Genomic DNA, 24167 nt, shown 5'->3' with positions numbered 1-24167 from the left:
CACCGACACACAGTAGCAGCAGTTTATACCATCTACAGGACACACTGCAGCAACTCACCAAGACTCCACAGGCAGCACCTTCCAAACCCACCACCTCTACCAGCTAGAAGGACAAGGGCAGCAAAAGCCCGGGGGACAATCCCCTGGAAGTAGCCCTCCAAGCAACACACCATCCTGGCTTGGAAAAATATCGCCGTTCCTTCACTGTCGCTGGGTCAAAATCCTGGAACTCCCTCCCTCACGCCATTGTGGGTACACCCACACCTCAGGGACTGCAGCGGTTCAAGAAGGCAGCTCACTACCACCTTCTCAAGGGCAACTAGGGATGGGCAATTAAATGCTGGCTCAGCCTGCAAAGCCCACATCCCTGCAGAAATTGCAGAGAGTTGTGAACACAGCCCAGTCCATCACGCAAACCAGCCTCCCATCCATTGGCTCCATCTACACTTCCTGCTACCTCGGGAAAGCAGCCAACATAATCGAGAATCCCTCCCACCCCGGTCTCTCTCTCTTCTCCCCCCTCCCATGGGCCAGAAGATACAAAACCCTGACACCACAAAGCACCAGACTCAGGGACAGCTCCTATCCCGCTGTTATCAGACTCTTGAACGGACCTCTCATACACTAAAAGGTGAATTCTTGATCTCCCAATCTCCCTCATCGTGGTCCTTGCACTTTATTTGTCGACTTGCACTTCACTTTCCCTGTAACTGTAACACTATATTCTGCATTGTGTTTCCTTTTTACTACCTCGATGTACTTGTGTATGGCATGACCAGTCTGGATGGCATTCAAAACAAAAGCTTTTCACTGTATCTTGGCACATGTGACAAAAATAACCCAATACTGATAACTTGGATGAACATAAAAAAGTACCATAAATATCTCAAGGTACTCCCAGTCTCCCAATGTCTTCCTTTCCTATCACACTCCACTGCTTTCCTTATCTTTGTTGCTTCATTCTGCATCCAGTAATACTACGCTGCACTTACACGTTTGACATTGGCATAAAACAAGGATTCTCTTCCGAGTTCTGACACCCAGTGCAATCATCAAGGCTAAGTGAGGTTTTAAATCAGCAGATGTTTAGCTCAGGCGACGTTTCTTGCCAAAAGGGAGAAGTTGCAAGGACTCACAGACCACACGGTTGTGCCTGGCAGGATTAATCTATCATAATCCTCCCCGGATTTTATCTAACTTTCCTTCCATTGCTAGTTCTTTTTCTATCTTAAGGGGATTAGAATACAAAAGTGACGCTGTGAGGACTTATTATTGTCAGCTTTTGACAGACTCAGTTCAGTTCTGGGTATCACACTTCGGAAGGGATATGCTTACCCTGGAAAGGATACAACATAGATTCTCCTGGATACCTTTCATAAACCAAGGTTCACCCAAACCTTCTCCACCACAGTGCCTCATTCCACCTTCACCTGACTGGTTGCACCACAGCCTGGTCTGGCAACTCCATCACACAGGAGCGCAAGAGGCTGCAGAGAGTAGTGGACACAGACCGGTCCATCACGGGCACGGCCCTCCCCTCCGCTGACAGCATCTACAGGAGGCGCTGCCTTAAGAAGGCAGCATTTTTCATCAAGGATCCCCACCATCCAGATCATGCCCTCTTCTCGTTACTACCACTGGGGAGGAGCTACAGGAGCCTGAAGACCCACACTCAATGATTCAGGAACAGCTACTTCCCCTCTGCCATCAGATTTCTGAACGGTCTATGAACCCATGAACACTACCCTGTTATTCCTTCTTATGCACAGTTTATTTATTTTGTAATTCTTATGTCTTTGCACTGTACTGCTGCTGCAAAACAACAAGTTTCACGTCACATAAGTCAGTGACAATAAACCTGATTCTGATATCATCAAGGATCCCCACCATCCAGGACATGCCATCTTCTTGCTGCTACCATCGGGCAGGAGGTACAGAATCCTGAAGTCCCACACCACCAGGTTCAGGAACAGCTACTTTCCTACAACCATCAGGATCTTGAACCGACCTGCACAACCCTAGCCCTACCTCAGCAACAGGACACTACGGACCACCTCTTGCACTACAATGGACTTGACACTGATTGTGGTTTTTTTTGCACTAATATCTTGTACAGTGTTTTTTTTTACACTTCAGAATTTTGTATAATTTATGTTCTGTGTGTTGGCTGTACCTATGTGCCTGTGATGCAACTGCAAGTAAGTTATTCATTGCACCTGTACCTCACTGCACTTGTGCACATGACACTAAACTCGACTTGACTTGACCCCAGTGTTTGTTATCCTTCTCTGTCTCCTCACCAGGCATCACCTCGATTTTAAGTTCTCCATCCCTCAATTTCAACTCCTCCGCATCCACTCCTCCCTATTTTTGGAAGCTCTTCCTGCCCAACACTCTCTGAGAGCTCTAAGCACCTTCAGCTCTCGGCTCAATTTAATCGATGCACCACGGAAGGAAATGCATTCTGCTGTCAAGGTCCATCTCCGTCCCAAGCCCATCTGGGGTTCAAGCTCCTTTTACTGCATTAAAAATCACCCTAATATCTCCCATATTGACCAAGCAGTTGCAACGGTGGCTTGCTGTCAAATTTTATTCAATGTTCCTTTTGTGTTGTTCATAGATCATCTTTGATCATATTAAATGGAGGGGCAGGCTTGAAAGGCCTGATGGCCTACTCCTGCTCTTCATTTCTTGTGTTGGTGTATACCAAAAGGGCTGTTCCACTCACCCATGTCCTACAGCACTGGGCAATGGGTACAATATGATCAATAGAAGTTATTCTTTGAAACATGGGTCATGTTGATGGAAGAAAAATATTGCCGTATGTGAGCCATTGAATAATTAGGGGTATAAATACAACACTAAATACAATGAGATTCTGGACACACCCAGAGTGATAATTAAATGGGGACCTGGGCCTACAGAGAGTGGTCAAAGCAAATGACAAAAATAACAGAGGTATCTGGGTTTAGGATGGGGGTAGAGGTTGAGAGAGGATCTCACACAGTTATAGAGACATAGATCTGAGGAGAACGTTTCCACCCAGAGGGTAGCTGGAACACACTGCCTGAGATGGTGGTGAAGTCAGGTGGACTCATAACATTCAGTAAGTATCAAGACAAGCACTTGAAGCACCAAGGCATAGAAGGCTATGGACTAAGTGTCATAGAGTCAGACAGCATAGAAACAGGCCCTTCAGCCCAACTTGTACATGCCAGCCAAGGTGCCTATCTGAGCTGGTCCCATCGCCTGCATTTGGCCCATATCTCTCTAAACCTTTCCTATCCATTTACCTGTCCAAATGTCTTGTAAACATTGTAATTGTAAATGGGTACTAGATGGTTGGCTTGGACATGGTAAGATTTCTTTATTAGTCACATGTACATTGAAATACACAGTGAAATGCATCTTTTGCGTCGAGTGTTCTGGGGGCAGCCCGCAAATGCCGCCACGCTTCCGGCACCAATGTAGCATGCCCACAACTTCCTAACCCATACGTGTGGGAGGAAATCGGAGCACTCGGAGGAAACCCATGCAGACACACGGGGGGGCTGAAAGGCCTGTTTCGGTCTGGAGAGGGGTGATGTTACTCCAGTCTCTCCCTCTCTCCTGCCTCCCCTCTCCTCCTCCAATCCACTGTCTCACTGGAAGAGAAGAGCTCACTGCAAAAGCGAGATTAACCCTAACTGCAGTCACCATGAAAATATCCTGATGAAATCATGGAGATGTTTCGTTCGAGGAAGGGTCTCTCAGTTTACTTGTGATGTCAAGATAACCTTTGCATTTTACTGCCTTTTGGGTTAATGCATTTGTGGGTGCCACAGTGGTGCAGCAGTTGAGCTGTGGAAATCACAGCTCCAGCGACCCGGGTACAATCCTTACTCCGGGTGTTGTCCGTGTGGAGTTTACACGTTCTCCCTGTGACTGTGTGGGTTTCCTCTGGGTGCCTCCCACATCCCAAAAATGCGTGGGTTGGGAGGTTAATTGGCCTCTGTAAATTACCCCTAAGTGTAAGTGGACGGTCGAATTGATGGGAATCTGCAGAGAACAGGTTACAGGGAAAATGAGTAGGGGAATGGGATTGACCTGTGAACCAGCTTAGACTCCTTCTAAGCCATAAAGGAACATGGAAACAAGGCAAAGGAATACGCAGAAGATGGGAAAATATACTGAGGGGTGTTGGGGAACAGTGAGGGTGTAACCAGACTGATCAATGTGGTGAAGGAGGCATGCAATATGTTGTCCTTCATTGGTCATTGCACAGAATATAAGAGCAGGAAGATTATGTTAGAGCAACAAACAATCTTCTGGAGGAACTCAGCGGGTCGAGCAGCATCTGTCGGGGGGTGGGGATCAGGACATAAGGAAATATGGAAATATGGAAACTGATGGTCCTGATGCAGGGTTTCAACCTGAAATGTAGGCAATTCCTTTCCCCCCACAGATGCTGCTCGACCTGCTGAGTTCCTCCAGCAGGTTGTTTGTTGCTCCAGATTCCAGCATCTGCAGTCTCTGGCGTCTCCACGTGATGTCAGAACTGAGTAGAACATGCATTCAGACCACAGTTTGAGGACTGGGTACAGTTCTGCTCACCACATTCTGGGAAAAGTGTGATTGCTCTGGATAGGGTGCAGAGGAGATTACAGCACGGCTTGGTACGGCAACCCCTCTGCCTGAGAACACAAGAAACTGCAGAGAGATGTGGACACAGCTCAGCTCATCACAGAAACCAGCCTCCCCTCCATAGACTCGGTTTACACTTCTCACTGCCTCGGTAAAGCAGCCAGCATAATCAAAGACCTCTCCCACCCCAGACATTCTCTCTCCTTCCCCTTCCCATCAAGCAGAAGATACAAATGCCTGAAAGCACGTACCACCAGGCTCAAGGACAGCTCCTATCCCGCTGTTATAAGACTATTGAACAGTTCCCTAGCACAATAAAATGGACTCTTGACCTCACAATCTACCTCATTATGACCTTGCTCCTTATTGTCTACCTGCACTGCACTTTCTCTGTAACTGTAAACACTTTATTCTCCATAGAACGCACCCAAAATGCTGGAGGAACTCAGCAGGTCAGGCAGCACCTATGGAGGGAAATGAACGGTCGACATTTCGGGTCGAGACCCTTCATCAGGGCTGTTCATTTCCCTCCACAGATGCTGCCTGACCTGCCGAGTTCCTCCAGCGTTTTGTGTATGTTGCTCCAGATTTCCAGCATCTGCAGAATCCCCTGTGTCTCAACTTTATTCTGCATTCTGTTATTGTTTTCCCTTGTACGACCTCAATGCACTGTTGTAATGAATTGATCTGTGTGAATGGCATGCAAAACAAAGTTGTTCATTGTATCTCAGTACATGTGACAATAATAAACCAAATTACCAACTTACCAATTTAGAAGAATGTTTCCAGGACTGAAAAAATGCAGCTGTGAAGAAAGATTGAGTAGACTAGGGTTGTTTTCTTTGGAACGGGGGAACCTGCGGGGAGACTTAACTAAGCAGCATAAAATTATGAGGAGGTGAGACACAGTGAAGAGGTAAGACCTATTGATTTTAGCAGAGGTGTCAAAAGCAAGGGAACAAAGATTTAGCATCATCGGTAGATGAGGAATGTTTTTCACCCAGTGGGTGTTTGGAAGTGACTGAGAGATAGCCTCACCACAGTTAAACTGTATTTAGACATGTCCTTGAAGAGTCGTGACCTGTCGGGCTACGGACCCAGTGAAAGGAGGTGGGATTACACTGGGCAGCACTTATCAAGCAGCATGGAAATGATGGGCCAAATGGCCTCCATCAATATCATAGAATCATAGAATAATGACACAGCAACAGGCCCTTTGGCCCAACTCTTTTTTTCCCTTCTGCCCTTCCACTTTTCCCTGTACTTTAAGAAAAATTTCCATCTCGAACTTCATGAAAGCCACTGAACTGAAATATTAACTGTTTCTCTCTCCACGGATGCTGCCTGACTTGCTGAATATTTCCATTGCCCATTGTATAAGTGCTCCCCAGGTTACAGAAGACCTGCCTTATGGAAATCTGACTTTACCTGTAAATTCCTAAAGGATTTTTCAAGATGGTAATGACAACAATAAAATCTTCCATGGTATTTATTAACAACTGGAGACAGTAAATGTTTCATTAGTTTAATTATGGGCAGTGTCAGGGTGAACGTAGAAGATAACCGGGATTTACCAGGATGTTGCCTGGACTTGGGGGCCTGAGTTACAAGGAGAGGTTGTACTTTATTCCCTGGAACGTAGAAGATTGAGGGGTGACCTGATAGAGGTGTATAAGGTCATGAGGGGCATAGACAAGGTGAAAGCACAGAGTCTTTTTCCCAGGGAGGTGGTGCTAAAAACAAGAGGGCACAGGTTTGAGATTAGACGTGAGAGATTTAAAAGGGACATCAGGGGCAGCTTATTCACTCAAAGGGTGATGTGTATTTGGAATGAGCTGCCAGAAATAGTGGTTGAGGTGGGCACATTAGCAACATTTAAAAGCCATTTAGATAAGTAGATGGATAGGAGAGGTTTAGAGGGCTCTGGGCTAAATATGGGCAGGTGGGACCAGCTCGCTGGGCAACACAGTTGACATAGACAAGTTGGGGTGAAGGTCCTGTTTCTGTGCTGTATGATTCTATGACTCTATAATCTACAATTATAGACTCTATAACTTCATAATCAATTAAATGAAAGAATTATTGGGAGTGTACGTAGATCAATAGAATATGATAGCATAGAAAATGGACATTGCTGACTTATGAGGATATCGGCTTATGGTCAATTCTCCGGAAGGGAATCCTCACATAACCGGGGACTGCCTGAATTCTGCTGTTGCCTTTCAGTGTGATTTCTAATGGAGGTGACTTTCTATAACATTGTTGGAATGTTTAAAGATAATCTGGAAGGGATGCGATGCTGACTTACCCTTCCCACGAGTACAGGGTCTGGGCCTGTGTACTCCTCTATCACAAAGAATTGATTCCACACCCAACCTCTCTTGGATCGGTGAAGCACTTGGCCTTTGATACCCATCCCACGTCGAGATCGGCTGGGCACCTGGGAGCCAGTGGAATTTCTTGCAAGGGCAGAATGACTCCATTGGGCAACACTCAAACACGCCAGGAAAAGATATAGGTAGAAGTCTGTCCCCATCTCGTCGTGGTACTCTTGGCTTGTTGGATCGGACACAACTTCCAATGGCAGCTAAGTAGTCCTGTTTCTGGGCAGACCAGGAGATTTACTGCCACCGTTCCTTCATCGAGAGACCACACTGTGCTTCATTACCTCTGCACAGGACAGGACGCTGTAACTTTACGACCTACAAGAGCACAAAAAGAGAGATCAGATTTTTAGATCTTCCCTGAAGGAGAAACAGTTAATCTTCCACGATTTGCTTCGATACGGGTGGCACAGTGGCACAGCTGGTAGAGCTGCTGCCTCACAGCTCCAGTAACCCAGGTTCAATCCTGACCTCCGATGTTATCTTAACATTGGAATGGGACTTTTTAAAAATTAAATGGTGGTCTGAGGTTGTAAGTAAAGACTTGCTTTTCATTTGTCCACAGAACGCCCAAAAGCATTTTACAACGAACGGATAACTTCTGAATGTGTGGAGTCTGCACGTTCTCCCTGTGACCATGTGGGTTTCCTCCGGGTGCTCCAGTTTCCTCCCACATCCCAACAATGTGCCAGTTGGTGGGTTAATTGTCTGCTGTAAGTTGCTCTTATGGTGTAGGAGGGAGGTAGAATCTGGGGGTGGGGGGAGAAGTTGATGGGTGTGTGGCTGAATGGTTTCCGTGCTATGGTATTATGGGATTCGATGAGACATAGGACATAGAACAGTGCAGCACAGGAACAGGCCCTTTGGCCCACGATGTTGTGTCGATATAATTAAGCTAATGATGCCTAATCCCTTCTGTCTACACATGGTCCATATCCCTCCATTCTCTGCACATTCATTGGCCTAGCTAAGAGTCTCTTAAACATCCCTATTGTATCTGCCTCCACCACCACCCCTGGCAGCGCATTCCATGCACCCACCACTCTCTGTGTAAAAAACTTGCTCCACACATCTCCTTTGAACTTTCTCCCCTCACCTTAAATGCATGCCCTCTTAGTATCAGACATTCTATAGAACATAGAACACTACAGCACAGCACAGGCCCTTCGGCCCACAATGTTGTGCCGACATATTTATCCTGCTCTAAGATCTATCTAACCCTTCCATCCCACAAAGCCCTCTATTTTTCTATCACTCATGTGGCTATCTAAGAGTCTCTTAAATGTCCCTAATGTATCTGCCCCCACAACCTCTGCAGGCAGTGTGTTCCACACACCCACCACTCTCTATGTAAAAAACTTACCCCTGACATCCCCCTTATACCTTCCTCCAGTCACCTTAAAATTATGTCCCTTCATGTTAGCCATTGTTGCCCTGGGAAAAAGTCTCTGACTGTCCACTCGATCTATGCCTCTTATCATCTTGTACACCTCTATCAAGTCACCTCTCATTCTCCTTCGCTCCAAAGAGAAAAGCCCTAGCTCACTCAACCTATCCTCATAAGACATGCTCTCCAATCCAGGCAACATCCTGGTAAATCTCCTGTGCAATCTTGACCCTGGAAAAAAAGACACTGGCTGTCTATGTCTCTCACAACTTTATAAACTTCCATCAGGTCTCCCCTCAGCCTCTGCCACCCCATAGAAAACTAACCTAGCTTGTCCAACCTCTCCTTAGAGTGCTGTAAAGATGTGCAGGTTGGGAAGTTAAACCGTCACTGTAAACTGCCTCCACTGTAGGCGGGTGACAGGATGCAGTTGATTGGCATGTCAGAGAGAATAGGTCACAGGGAAATAAGTTGGGGGGATAGGATTAATGGGATTTCTATGACAGTTGGTTAAAGCCAAATGGCTCCTCTATGTTGAAAGAAAAGATGAGAAAAAGGTCTGAAGACAGTGGATCTGGGCATTCTTGCAATTGGGAGCTTGCTGGATGTAAATCTATTGTTTCCTACATTGCAAGGTGACAAGCATTCAGAGGTTACCCATTAGTTGGAAACTACTTTGGGATGTTTTGGATACAAAAGCATAGAACATAGAACACTACAGCACAGTCAGGCCCTTCAGCCCACAATGTTGTTCTCACATTTTATTCTGCTCTAAAATCTATCTAACCCTTCCCTCCCACATAGCCCCCTATTTTTCTGTCATTCATGTGTCTATCTAAGAGTCTCTTAAATGTCCCTAACATATCTTCCCCCCACAACCTCTGCTGGCAGTGCGTTCCATGCACCCACCACTCTCAGTGTAAAAAGCAATTCTTTATTTACAACTTCAGACCAGCATGTACTAAAAAAAGACAGGATCCCAATGCTGAGTGTAATGGTGAAACTGTTGTTAGATTAAATTTACCACAACTTCCGGCAGGTCGAGCAGCATCTGTGGAGGGACAGGAATTGTAGGGCAGGCACGGTAGTGTAGCAGTTAGCGTAATGCTATTACAGCACCGCAACCTGGGTTCAATTCCCGCCGCTGTCTGTAAGGAGTTTGTACGTTCTCCCCATGTCTGCATGGGTTTCATCCGGGTGCTCCGGTTTCCTCCCACATTCCAAAGAAGTACGGATTAGGAAGTTGTGGGCATGCTATGTTGGTGCTGGAAGCATGGTGACACTTGCGGGCTGCCCCCAGAATGCTCTATGCAAAAGATGTATTTCACTGTGTGTTTCGATGTACATGTGACTATTAAAGAAATCTTATCTTATCTTACATCAGGACTGAGAGTGGAGAGGGGAGATGGCTGGTATAAAGAGAAGAGGAGTGGTGAGACAGGAGTCCATGTTGTCTGGTGGATTGAGGAGGGGTGGAAGATCACAGTCTGACTCCTCCATCACAAGCACACACGCACTCACTAAAGAGACCAGCAGGGATGCTGCCTTTGCAATCTCACTATCAATTCAGCTGTAAAGTCCTTGGGACATGATTAATTTCACAACCTCAACTCAACAGAGTCAGTGTTTTCCTTCACACATACAGGACTGATACAGACAGCGAGATAAATGTGTTGGAGGATGCAGTGGAATTAAAGACTGTGCATTGCTCTCTCTCTCTCTCTCTCTCTCTCTCTCTCTCTCTCTCTATCTCGCTCTCTCGCTCTCCCTCCTCCCCCCCCCCACCCCCACCCCCACCCCCACCCCACCCCACTCTCTCTCTGGACAGTGTAAAGGTTTGTGCAGATGGGCGTAGCTAGATAGGGCAGTCATGGTAGTGTAGCGGTTAGCATAATGTTTTACAGCGCCAGCGACCCAGGTTCAATTCCTGCCGCTGTCTGTAAGGAGTTTGTACGTTCCCCCCATGTGTCTGCGTGGGTTTCCTCCGGGTGCTCCGGTTTCCTCCCACATTCCAAAGGCATACAGGTTAGGAAGTTGTCGGCATGCTATGTTGGCGCTGGAAGCGTGGCGACACTTGCGGACTGCCCCCCAGAACACTATGCAAAAAATGCATTTCACTGTGTATTTTGATGTACATGTGACTAATAAAGATCTTATCTTATCTAGACAGGGTGAATGCACACAATCTTTTTCCCAGAGATGTGGTATCAAGAACTAGAGGGCATAGATTTAAGGTGAAAGGTGAAACATTTAAGAGGAGCTTGAAGGGCAACTTTTTTACACAAAGGGTGGTGTCTATGTGGAATCAGTTGCCAAAGGAAGTGGTTGAAGCAGGTACAATAACCAGTTGGACAGGTACCTGGATAGGAAAGGTTTGGAAAGTTATGGTCCAAAAATGCTGGCAAATGGGATTAGCTTGGAAGGGACATCTTGGTTGACATGGACCAGTTGGGCCGAAGGGCCTGTTCCCATTCTATGAAAACTCCACTCTATGAGATGAAAAGCTGACTTGCATGGCTGATACTTCCTCCAACACAGAAGGAGGTGACTCAGCCCATGCAAGTCTTAGCTGAGCAATGCCATCAGCCCGATCCTCCCCCTTACTTCCCTGTACCCTGTAGCTAATCCTCTCTCACATGCCCTTCAAATCCCCTTTGACTCTTTGTCACTTACCTACACGAGGAGTAACTTACAGCATTCATTTAACCCACCCTGCACAGCTTTGGGATGTGGGAGGAAACTGGAGCACTCACGCAGTCACTGGGAGAACATGCAAACTCCACGCAGACGGTGCCCGAGGTCAGGAACCCTGATCCCTGGAGCTCTGCACCACCATTCCACCCAAAATCCTAAAATTATGAAATCAGGGTAACATGCAATCGTTTGCATCGCATTCAAAAGACACCAGTTCTGATAACGCAGCACTCCCTCAGCACTGCATAGAGTGAGAGCTATGTTCCACCAATGATGGTCAAGCCTTCTGCTCTGGAATCCCTTCCACTTCTCTCCTCCTTTCTTAAAACCTACCTTTTTGATCAAGTTAATCACCACCTATATTAATCCCCCATGATCTGTTAAATGCTCTTTGGGACATTTTACAGCATTAAAAGTAGTTAAAGGAGCAAAGTGAGTTGGCCATTTGATCCTTTGAGTTTGCTCCACCATTCACTGATCCTCTGCCTCATCCAATTTCCTTCCCCATATCCTTCAATTCCCGCCATCTTCAAACATCCCATGAACTTCACTCAACAACTGAGTATCCACAACCTCTGGAAGAAAGAATTCCAAAGATTGCAACTATCTTGAGAAGAGAAATCTCAAGACCTGAAACACCAACCTATCCTCAGACATAGTTCTTGGTGCTAGGCTCATCAGCCTGAGAAACAGTCCCCCTGATCTTGCCCTGAAAATCCATCGCAGGATCTTCTGCATTTGCATGAAGTTGCCTCTCAATATTTTTTTAACTTGGGTGAGTGTGGGCCAATCTTTCTTCACAAACAAGTCCCTGATCTCAGGAACCTACACTACACTGAGACTAAAGTTTCTTTTTCTAAAGTAAATCAATTCAAAATTGTTGCTGTTGCAAAACAGACCTTCCTGAATTTTCAACAAACCAGAGATTTGTTGTCCTGCCGCTGTTGCTTTTAAGATCGAATTTTTTATAAGATCTTTATTAGTCACATGTACATCGAAACACACAGTGAAATACATCTTTTGCACAGTGATTTTGGGGGACTTCCCACAAGTGTGCCACGCTTCCAGTGCCAACATAGCATGCCCGCAACTTCCTAACCTGCACGTCTTTGGAATGTGGGAGGAAACCAGAGCACCCGGAGGAAACCCACGCAGACATGGGGAGAACGTACTAACCACTATTGGGTGGTATAGTGGTTAGCGTAATGTTATTATAGCGCCAGCGACCCAGGTTCAATTCCGGCCGCTATCTGTAAGGAGTTTGTACATTCTCCCCGTGTCTGCGTGGGTTTCCTCCGGGTGCTCCGGTTTCCTCCCACATTCCAAAGACGGACGGGTTAGGAAGTTGTGGGCACGCTATGTAGGCGCTGGAAGCGTGGCGACACTTGCGGGCTGCCCCCAGAACACTCTATGCAAAAGATGCATTTCACTGTGTGTTTCGATGTACATGTGACTAATAAAGATATCTTATCTTATCTTATATGTGGGACTGCCAGTTTTCATGAGCCAATTTTGCCTTTGAATTAGTGTGTCCCAGAAGGGCCTGTTCTGTGCTCTTCTACATTCTATATTCTTTCCAAGACAGTGATGGTTTTTGAGTTACATTGCAGCAGGACTGCTCCTATATGACCCAGATGGGCCTGTTCCTGTGTTGTACTGTTCTGTGTACATTCCCTGAAGCCTTTGACCTTCACCTTGAATACACATGATAACTCAGTGAGTTCTCCTCAGGTCCTGCATTTATTGTCTATCCCCAATAGCACCAGCAGAGTGGCTGACTAGGTCAGTAGGAATCAACCACATTGGTGTGTCTGGAGTCACACAAAAGCCAGACCATGAAAGAACCATGGAGTTCCTTCCCCAAAGGAAACTAGTGAATAGATGGATTTTTGCAACAATCCAGCAGTTTCATGGAAAATATTGTCAATATGGCTTTTTATTCCAGATTTATTTAATTAGCTGCATTTAAAATTCTCCAGCTGCTGTGGAATTTGAACCCTTGGTCATTATATCATCAGCCTGCATCTCTAACACCGAGTGAATCTATTTTTTTATATTCATTCACAGGATCTGCGCATTACATGCAAGACCAATATTTATTTCTCTTCTTCTTGTCCTTGAGAAGGTGGTGGTGAACTGCCTTCTTGAACTGCTGCAGTCCTCCTTGTGAAGGTGTAATACAGCACAGAAACAGGCCCTTCGGCCCAACTCGTCCATGCTGACCAAGATGCCCATCTGAGCTAGTCCCATTTGCCCACATTTGGCCCATATCCCTCTAAACCTTTCCAATCCATGTACCTGTCTATTGTCTTTTAAATGTCATTATTGTACCTGGTTCAACCACTTCCTCTGGCAGCTCATTCCATATACACACCACCCTCTACATGAAGAAGTTGCCTCTCAGATCCCTTTTCAATCTTTCCCCTCTCCAGTTTTTGATTCCCTTTCCCTGGTATTTAGACCAAGGATGAAGGAATGGCGATATATTGTGTGATTTGCAAGTTAGTCTTAATGCCACTGCACTGAGAAAACCTGATTTCGGAACATTCAAGTGGACCACAGGAAGGTATAGATGACCAAGTGCTGGTAAATTGGATTAGTACAGAAAGGTATTTGATGATCAGCATGGACATGGTGGGCTGAAGGGCCTGTTTCTGTGCTGTATAACTCTATGACAGTAATCAGGGAGGAATATTTCCCTTCACCTCATATGTGTGACTCCCAGTTTTTATAACCCAGTTTTGCGTTTGAATTACTGTGAAGGGCCTGTTCTGTCCTGTACTGTTTTATGTTCCATGTTCTATGTTTTTGGTGAAACATGCTCAAGTTCACTCATTCTGTTATCCTTCACCCCTTCCTCAAACAAAAATTACAGAACCTTTAAAGTACAGAAAGACACAAAGGTGTCAAGTTCGCTTTGGCCAGGAGCATTAACTGGATGCCAGGGGTACCTACACCTGAGATACTTCCCTTTCAACATCTAGTACCATGAAAATCATTGAAACTAATGCTCAAGAAGACAGTGTAACAAATAGTCATCACCTATCAACTGATAAGCAGGTTGAGGGAACTCGGCCTTTTCTCCTTGGAGAGACGGAGGATGAGGGGGGACCTGATAGAGGTGTATAAGATGATGAGAGGTATTGATCAGGTAGATAGTCAGAGGCTTTTCCCCAGGGCTGAATTGGTGGCCACAAGAGGACATAGGTTTGAGGTGCTGGGGAGTAGATATAGAGGAGATGTCAGGGGTAAGTTTTTCACTCAGAGAGTGGTGAGTGCGTGGAACGGGCTGCCGGCAACGGTGGTGAAGGCAGATACGATAGGGTCTTTCAAGAGACTGTTAGATAGGTACATGGAGCTGAGTAAAATAGAGGGCTATGGGTAAGCCTAGTAATTTCTAGGGTAGGGACATGTTCGGCACAGCTTTGTGGGCCAAAAGGCCTGAATTGTGCTGTAATTGTTCTATGTTCTATAAGGAATTTCACCCCAGTTTTTCTTGTGACCCTGCTAACGTGTGAAATTGTCAATGTGGCAAGATAAATTTAAAAGACATATTATCTAAATGGTGAGAGATTGAAGAGCTCTGAGATACAGAAGGTTCTGGGTACACCAGTGCATGATTTGCAAATAGACTAGTATGTAGGTACAACAAATAATTTGGGAAGTGAACAGAATGTTATTGTTTTTTGAGAGGGGAACTGAATTCAAAAATTGGGCAGTTGGTTAAATCAGGCATTGGTGAGACCACATTTAAATACTGTGTACAGTGTTATTCGTCTCCTTATTTAAGGAAGAATATAAATGCATTGGAAGTAATTTAAAGCAGAAGTTGGTTGGTTCTTGCTAAGCAAGGGGGTGAAAGATTACTGGGGTTGGACAAGAATGTGGAGTTGATATTATAATCTGATCAGCCGTGTACTTATTGCATGACAGAGCAGCTCAAGAGGGAGAGTGGACTTTTCCTGTTCTTAATTCAGATGTCTGTCTGCTCCTTTTAAGTGCTTTATACTGTTAGTATTTCATAGTATTTGTGTGTGGATGAGTGAAGCTCAGTTGGATATCCTTCACTCATCAGTCTCATTCCAGCATTCCATTGTGCTTCACCCAAAACACTTCAAAACTTTCCCATTTAAACCTGGGAGCAAATTTTGTTCATCTTCAGAATTCACCTCTCTTCATTTAAGGATTTCAATACTCCATCATACATTTGAGACCTTCCTATCACAAACTCCCAGAGGCAGCCTGGGTTGGGCGCAGAGTAAAGCTCCCTCTGTACCGTCCCTCCGCACACTCCCAGGGTAAGGACCCCATGGGGTAAGATACGGAGTAAAGCTCCACTCTCCTAACATGCTCCCAGAGCAGGGACACCACTGGTTAGACATAAGGGAAAGCTTCCTTTGTACTATCCCATCAAACATTCCTAAACTATGGACAGCACGGGTTAACGTTCCCTCTGCACTGTCCTGTCATACACTCCCAGGGAATGGAACAGCATACCAGGTTAAAGCTCCCTCTAACTCCCCATCAAACATTCCCAGAGCGGGAACAGAATGGGTTAAAGTTCCCGTCATACACTCTCAGGGAATGGAACAGCATACACTAGACCCAGGTTAAAGCTCCCTCTAACTCCCCATCAAATGTTCCCAATGCAAGGAGACCACTGTTAGGTAAAGAATAAAACTCCCTTCACTCCCAGAGCAGGGATAAAATGATGTGGTTAATACTGGATAAATGTCATTTTGGACAAGAACTGAACTACTCAAAAATAAATAATTGCATATGTCTCCATTCTATTTTTGTGAATTCATTTGAACCGGTTTCTATATCCACTTTGTGCTGATTCTCCAAGGGAAATTCAGGGTCAGGCTTTGATATTGAGTCAGATACCACGTGTATTCTGTATAACTATTAAATTTCCGTTCACCTATTATACTACAAGACTGGACAGGATGGGTAAATGTATTAAAAGGACACAGGTTACAGATAGGTCATGGGCTGGCGTGTGTTGCTGTAATGATATTTATTAATTTCGACTCTCAAATCACACTCACACCTGCAACCATCATAACTGCTCATGAATTATGCAAGTCTCATTCAACACCAGCACTCTCTGTTCAATGTTTCGGCATCTGCAAGCAAAAATGGGAACTTTAAGTAAAATAGTATTGACTTTCTTCTTAATTGTTTCACAAAAGATGCCCATTAATTGAAGATGGACCACTAATTGCTTCTCTAAGTAGAATCGCTGTTTAATCCACCTCTGCAGGAGCCTTTGCAGTTTTTGATGTTCTTTTGCTATCCTCACTGCACCTTTTTGCAGACACTTCCCACGGGGAGTCAGATTCATATATATATGCAAATAATGCTGTCTCCAAGACTAATATGTGTGGTACTGTTCAGAGGATATTAATAAAAAAACAAGTGAAAATTCAATTTTCTTCCATAAGCAATGAACTTGCCGCCTGCAGATAAATGTTCAGTTAATCTCCATGGATTATGTTGGAAAATGATAATTCTCTCTTAATTCTTTATATTACTCTTCTTTTTAAGATGATCCAGAATTCTATATTATCCTCTGTGGCAGGAAAGGCAGAAAACAAAGATACCCTGGTGGCAATAGGGGATTTTCAATGGAGGAACTGGACTGGTTGCATTACGGTCTGGTATGGCAATTTGAATGTGCAGGAACGTAAGAAGCTGCAGAGAGCAGTGGACTCAGCCCAATACATCACGGGCACATCCCTCCCCATCATCGGGAGTATCTACAGGAGGCGCTGCCTCAAGAAGGCAACATCTATCATCAAAGATCCCCAATATCCGGGTCATGCCATCTTCTCGCAGCTACCATGGGGCAGGAGGTACAGAAGCCTGAAGTCCCACACCACCAGGTTCAGGAACAGCTACTTCCCTTCAACTATTCGGTTCTTGAACCAACCGGCACAACCCTAATCACTACCTCAGTACAGCAACACTGGGACCATTTTGATCACTTTGCACTATAATAGACTTAGTTTTTTTTGTTCTAATTGTGTTCTTTCTTGCAAAATTTGTGTATGATTTATGTTTAATATATGTTTTACTTGTGAAAAACAAAGATACCCTGGTGGCAATGGAGGATATTCTCTCTTCTCCCCCCCCCTCCCATTGGGCAGAAGATACAAAAGCCTGAAAGCACGTACCACCAGGCTCAAAGGACAGCTTCCATCCTGATGTTAAAAGACTATTGAACGGTCCCCTAGTAGATGAGATCGACTCTTGACCTCACAATCTACCTCGTTATGACCTTGCACCTTATTGTCTACCTGCACTGCACTTTCTCTGTAACTGTAACACTTTATTCTGCATTCTGTTATTGTTTTCCCTTGTACTACCTCAATGCACTGTTGTAATGAAATGATCTGTCTGGATGGCATGCAAAACAAAGTTTTTCACTGTACCTCAAGACATGTGACAATAATAAACCAATTTACTAATTGAATGTTGCTTATCGAGTCACAGAGCAATACAGCATAGATACAGGCCCTTCGGCCCAACCAGTCCATGCCGACCACAGTGCCCACCCAGCTAGTCCCAATTTCCTGTGTTCGGCCCATATCCCTCTGTGCCCCTCCCCTCCATCTACCCATCCAAGTGCTTCTTAAATGACACAGTTGTACCTGCCTCACCCACTTCCTCTGGCAGCTCGTCTCATATACTCTCCACCCTCTGCGTGAAAAAGTTGCCCCTCTCACCCTAAATCTATGCCCCTTAGTTTTGGACTCCTCTACCCTGGGGAAAAGACTGTTACCCTCCACCTTATCTATGCCACTCATAATTTTAAACTCTTCTGTCAGGTTGCCCCTCATTCTCCTACATTCTAGGGACTAAAGACCCAGCCTGGCCAACCTCTCCCGATAACTCAGGCCCTCTAGTCCTGGCAACATCCTTGTAAATCTTTTCTGCACTCTTTCCAGTTTAACTACATCTTTCCCGTAACAGGGTGGCCAAAACTATACACAGTACTCCAGGTGCAGCCTCACCAATGACTAATACAACTGCAACATAGTGTCCCAGCTCCTGTACTCAATGCCCTGACTGGTGAAGGCCAGCATGCTAAACACCTTCTTCACTACCTTGTCTACCTGTGATGCTGTTTTCAACAAATTATGCATTTGTATTCCTAGATCTCTCTGTTCCGTTACACTCCTCAGTGCCCTACCATACAAGTCCTACACTGGTTTGACTTTCAAAAGTGTATCACCTCACTCTTATCCGTTTTGAAATCCATTTGCCACTTCCCTAACTGATCAAGATCCCCCTGTAATCTACGATAACTTTCTTCATTATCAACGTCACCTGCTAATTTCATGTCATCCGCAAATTTACTGATCAAATCTTGTGTAAAAATGTTATATCTTTGCACTGTACTGCTGCTGCAAAACAACAAATTTCACGTGACATAAGTCAGTGATAATAAACCTGATTCTGATTCAGTTTCATAAAGTGGCTCTTGTTCTTACATCCAGAGGGTATAAAAGACACTAATTACCTGCAAATTCTCTCTTTTATAAAGAGGCTTTGGAGGGGAAGTGAGGGTACAGTGGCCTTACAGATCCGAGTTCAATCCTAACCTCCTCTGCTGTCTGTGTGGAGTTTGCACGTTCTCCCTGTGACTGTATAGGTTTCCTTCAGGTGCTCCAGTTTCCTCCCACATTCCAAAGCTACGTGGGGTTGGTTGGTTAATTGACCACCGTAAATTGCCCCAATGTTGTGGATGAACATTGATGGGAGTATGGGGAGAATAAAGTGGGATCGGTGTAGGATTATGATAAATGGGTGCTTCATGGTTGGCAGGGACCCGATGGGTTAAAGAGTCTGTGTCCAAGCTGTATGATTCTATGGCTCTAAATCCATAGGGGAGATGATGTATACAGAATAGATATGGGACTTAGAGTCGGAATTACACAGAACTTCCAACAAAGCAATTGGTGGATGCCCAACTCACCAAATGGGGGAAGAAATAGGGAGCTGAAGGAGGCACAGCAGTGCAGCCAGTAGGGCTGCTGCCTCAAGGCTTCAGTGACCCCGGTTCAATCCTGACCTCAGGTGCTGTCTGTGTGGAGTTTGCACGTTCTCCCAAAGATCACGTGTGTTTCCTCAGGACGCCCCAGTTTCCTCCCATATCCCAAAGAGATGTGGTTTGGTAGTTTACTTAGCCACAGACTCATAGAGTCAGACAGGCCCTTCAGCCCAACTAATCCATGCTAACCAAGTTGCTCACCTGAGCTAGTCCCTTTGCCTGTGTATGGTCCGTATCTCTCTAAACCTTTCCTATCCATGTATCTTTCAAAGGTAAGTGGCTGCTGTCAAATTGCCTCCAATGTGTAGGTGAGTGGTCAAACCAGGGACAATTGATGGACAGCTCAAACGCCATCTATTAATTCGCTGATGACACCACTGTTGTTGGCAGAATCTCAGATGATGATGAGGAGGCGTACAGGAGTGAGATCGGCTGGTTGAGTGGTGTCACAACAACAACCTCGCACTCGACGTCAGCAAGAAGGAATTGATTGTGGACTTCAGGAAGGGGAAGTCAGGAGAACACACACCAGTCCTCATTGAGGGGTCAGCGGTGGAAAGGGTGAGCAGCTTCAAGTTCCTGGGTGTCAACATTCGGAGGATCTATCCTGGGCCCAACACATTGATGCAATCATGAAGAAGGCACACCAGCGGTTCTACTTCATTAGGAGTTTGAGGAGGTTAGGTATTTCACCAAAGACTCTTGCAAATTTCTACAGATGTATGGCAGAGAGCATTCTGACTGGTTGCATCACCACCTGGTATGGAGGCTCTAATGCGCAGGATCGAAAGAGGCTGCAGAATGTTGTAGACTCAGCCAGTTCCATCACGGGCAGAACCCTCCCTGCCATTGAGGACAGTGCCTCGAGAAGGCGGCATCCATCATTAAGGGCCCTCACCACCCGGGACATGCCCTCTTCACATTACTACCATCGGGCAGGAGGTACAGGAGCCTGAAGACCCACACTCTTCTTCCAGGAACAGCTTCTTCACCTCTGCCATCAGATTTCTGACCAATCATTGAATCCGTGAACACTACCTCATTATTCCTCTTTTGCACCATTTATTTTTATAACATGGTAATTTCTATGTCTTTATATCTTACACTGTACTGCTGCCACAAAACAACAAATTTCGCAATGTATGTCAATGATAATAAACCTGATTCTGAACATGAATGTGGGGAGAATGAAGTCGGATTACTGTAAGTGGGTGCTTGATGGTTGGTGCAGACTCAGTGGACAGAAGGGCCTATTCCTACGCCGCACGACACCACTTGACTGAGGTAGTGAATATCCTCCCAATTTACAATCCCAACCATCCCAACACAGATGGGTGCACCTGGAATAATGTCCCAGCTCTGAGCCGAGACTTCAGTGGAGAAGACGACTGGCAGTGCGCAGTTGTGTTAGGCGAGATAAATGGCCTGGCCCAAGAGTGACAAACACAAAAAAGTCAAGCTTAACGATCCATGCAATTGCAGAGTGGGAGTCAAATGGCTGGGACAGGAGAGTTGGAAAAATAAAACCCCGTGAGGGGTCAAGGAAGGAATGAAAGACTATTGTTATTACAGGAATAGAGTAAAATGAAATGTAAACATGACCAGCAGTTAATCAGACTTCTTGAAAGGAGAATTTAGACATGTGCGTGTTTGGTTAATAAACAGACTAAACATTTTCTTGAGATGGTGTGTGATTGGAATTTTTGTGTGTAATAAATCATTCTCAATATCCTCCATGGATTTGGGGAAATTCCTGAAAATAATTATATTAACCTGCTTTCCAATGGCCACTTATGTGTTTTAACCTTGCAGGTCGCAGAGTGGTGATGAATTATCTCAAGTTCTATGAATGGCTTGGAGAAGTTGACTTCTGAAAAGTGCTGGTGGTTTGATTTCGTTGCTGCCTCAAAGACAACAACAACTTGTATTTATCTCGTACTTTTGATCTGGTGAAATGTTCCAAAGGCACTGCCAGTCTCTGGGTGATTGGGTTTCCAACCACGGTCATTTTATTTGCAACAGCTCCCCTCCTGGTTTCTTTCTTCACCAAGACCACTCCCCATTGCCACCTAACATTGCCGCACACCACCGCCATCACCAACTACAGGAGGTCAAGGAAACAGGTCTGTTTGTCCTCTCATATTAAAGTATTAAAAGGCTGGAGACAACAGCAAAGATGGTATTTATGGCAACTTTGTATGGGTAAAGCACTCTTTAAGAGTTCTGACAGATAAGGTTTGACATCAAGACATAAGAAGATATAGTAGGCCATTCGGCCCCTCAGATCTGTGCTGCCATTCAGTATGATCACGGCTGCTCTGTCCCAGGTTTCATCTCTTTGTCTGTGCCAGTTCCCCATCTCCCTCAAACCCCAGATCTTTCACATCTACCTCCTCATTAAACACCCCCAATAATCTGGCCTCCACAATGCCCTGGGACAGAGAATGCCAGAGATACACCACTCTCTGCAATAAAGTAGATAGCAGGGGAAGAGAACAAAACTTTAGTCCAAGAACTTGTTTTTAAGCAGGGTTGCATAGGAGAGTGTGGGGCAGGATGGTGGAGGGGTGATGGGAGGAGGTGACAGACCTTTGGGTCTGGCAGCAGAAGGCCTGGCTGGCATGGAGGAGATGAAAATCAGAAGGTTGGAACTGGTGGAGTTGGAATGTTGAGTTATTGGTGAATGCCGGAACAAAGGGCAGGAAGTATTTCTTCCCTTAGAATTGGGTAGAATGTCAATGTACCCCGTCAAAGATGAAATCACCAAAAGATAAAGATAGGACTGGGTGCCCATTTCCTGCCTAGGTTTAGGCAAGTTAAGATGGTGCTGGGTCAGATGTAAATAATAACACCTCTCCTGGCAGCAAGCCTGGTGTTTCTGATTGTGAACTTAACTCGTGCTTTGCACGTGAAGATTCCGCATGAGGAGACCAAAGTCATCGCCCTGGTGTGGGTAATCATCAACGACTCCCTCTTTGTTGTCTGTGCCATCACATTGGCAGCCTGCCTCGACATCATTGCTGAACATCTACTATTAGTTCAGCACAACATTGTGAGCTAAAGGGCCTGTTCCTGTTCTGCACTGCTCTTGTTCTAGCAATAAGCTTTGGAACATCTGTTTATAAAGAACCAGACTGGCCCAATCCAATTCATCCCTTAGTCGAGTCCCATTGAGCTCAGGACAGGTAGCCCGGCTCTGTCTTGGAGGTTAAGACGGTTAAGACAGTTAAGCTCAGGGCATGGTATAAGGGGATCAGGGTTGGTATTTTGTCCATGTTCCTGCTTCTGTGGACAGCTTGGTAAAACGAGTGCCAGTTGTGACAGACATGGTCCAATCAGTGGCAGTCTTGCATCTGTGTTGGAAGGTCCCAAATCCCACTCCAGAATCCAGGCCATTATTCCTGGTGCTGTACCAAGGGAGTAGAAGTTTCTTCTTACAGACGAGACATTGAAATAAATTGAAGAGAAATATATCCCATGGTATCACACCAAAGAAAGTGATGATGCAATCATTTACCCAAAACCAACCTCACCCAAATATATTTTCGAACCCATATCACTTTGCTGTTTCTGGATTCTTGCTGTGTTTAAATTGACAGCTGTTATCATTACAACACTTCAAAGCTATTTTATTCACTGTAAGGCACTTGAGGTACCTTAGCATGATGGTCCAAAGGGCCCGTTCTGCACTGTACAACTCTATAGAAAGCATCATATCCAGATGCATCACGGTTTGGTATGGAAACTGCTCTGCCTAAAACCGCTAGAAACTGCAGAGATTTGTGGACACAGCTCAGCACATTATGGAAATCAGCCTCCCCTCCATGGACTCTGTCTACACTTTTTGCTGCCTCAGTAAAGCAGCCAGCATAATCAAAGACCCCTCCCACCCCAGACATTCTCTCTTCTCCCCCCTCCCATCGGGCAGAAGATACAAAAGCCTGAAAGTACGTACCACCAGGCTCACCTTCTATCCTGCTGGTATATGAGTATTGAATGGTCCCCTAATACGATAAAATAGATTCATAATCTACCTCGTTATGGCCTTGTACCTTATTGTCTGCCTGCACTGCACTTTCTCTGTAACTGTAACACTTTATACTGCATTCTGTTATTGTTTTCCCTTGTACTACCTCAATGCACAGAGGTGATGAAATGATCTGTATGGATGGCATGCAAAACAAAGTTTTCACTGTACCTTGGTACATGTGACAATAATACACCAATTTACCAATTTATGACTATCATGCTACTCCCTCTTTAAAGTTATAGAGCCACACAGCAGAGTCAGGCCCTTCAGCCCATCACTTGGTCTGTAGATTTCTGTGCATTAGAAATTCAGGTGCACACCTAGATGCACACTTTTGTCTCCACCACCTTCTCAGGCAGTGTGTTCCAGATTCAAACTGACTTTGGGTGAAATAAATCCTTCTCAGATCCCCTCTAAACGTTTTACCCTCTACCCTAAATCTCTGTCTGCTAGTTTTGGACACCTCTATGACAGGAAAAAGTTTCCTTCTATCTGCCCTATACATGCATCTCATAATTTTGTGTTACTCTATCAGGTCCTCCTCAGCTTCCTCTGCTGCAAGGAAAACAAAACTGGTCCATCCAGACCCTCCTCAAAACTGTAACACACATCCAAGGCAATCTCATCTGCAGTCTCTGCACTGCAATTACACCCTTCCTGTGGAGACACAAGAGACTGGAATCTGGAGCAACAAACAATTGGCCTGAGGAGCTCAGTGGATCATGCAGCGTCTGTGGAAGGAAAAGAACTTTTGACGTTTCGGGTCGAAATGTCAGTTGTGGCCTCCAGTTGTACTCCAGTTGTGGCCTCACCAACATCTTATAACCACAATTCTCTTATATTGTATTCCTTGGTTCATGAAGGTCAATACCCCACATGTCTTCTTCACCACTTGATTTCCCTTTGCTGCCACCTTCAGGGAACCATGAACTTGTACACCAAGGTCCCTCTATTCCTCAACAATCCTCAGGGCCCTACCGTTCATTGCGC

At 45.2% G+C, this 24167-nt stretch overlaps 1 protein-coding gene across 4 annotated transcripts in view; it reads right to left on the bottom strand.

Annotated features, from left to right (window-relative positions):
• The window catches only part of LOC127577121 (cadherin-11-like), a 235210-nt gene that overhangs the window by 100272 nt on the left and 110771 nt on the right, over nucleotides 1–24167 (bottom strand). For all 4 annotated transcript variants that reach the window (XM_052028023.1, XM_052028022.1, XM_052028025.1 and 1 more), the window contains one exon: nucleotides 6932–7325. In XM_052028023.1, coding sequence (XP_051883983.1) covers nucleotides 6932–7159 — 228 coding nt within the window. In that variant the 5' untranslated portion in view covers nucleotides 7160–7325. The remainder of the gene's footprint in view (nucleotides 1–6931; nucleotides 7326–24167) is intronic.

This window comes from Pristis pectinata, chromosome 13 (assembly GCF_009764475.1).
Source record: "Pristis pectinata isolate sPriPec2 chromosome 13, sPriPec2.1.pri, whole genome shotgun sequence".
In the NCBI taxonomy this organism is placed as follows: Eukaryota; Metazoa; Chordata; class Chondrichthyes; order Rhinopristiformes; family Pristidae; genus Pristis; species Pristis pectinata.
The sequence above is the reverse complement of the archived record's forward strand: the minus strand, read 5'-3'. Positions and strand labels throughout refer to the sequence as shown.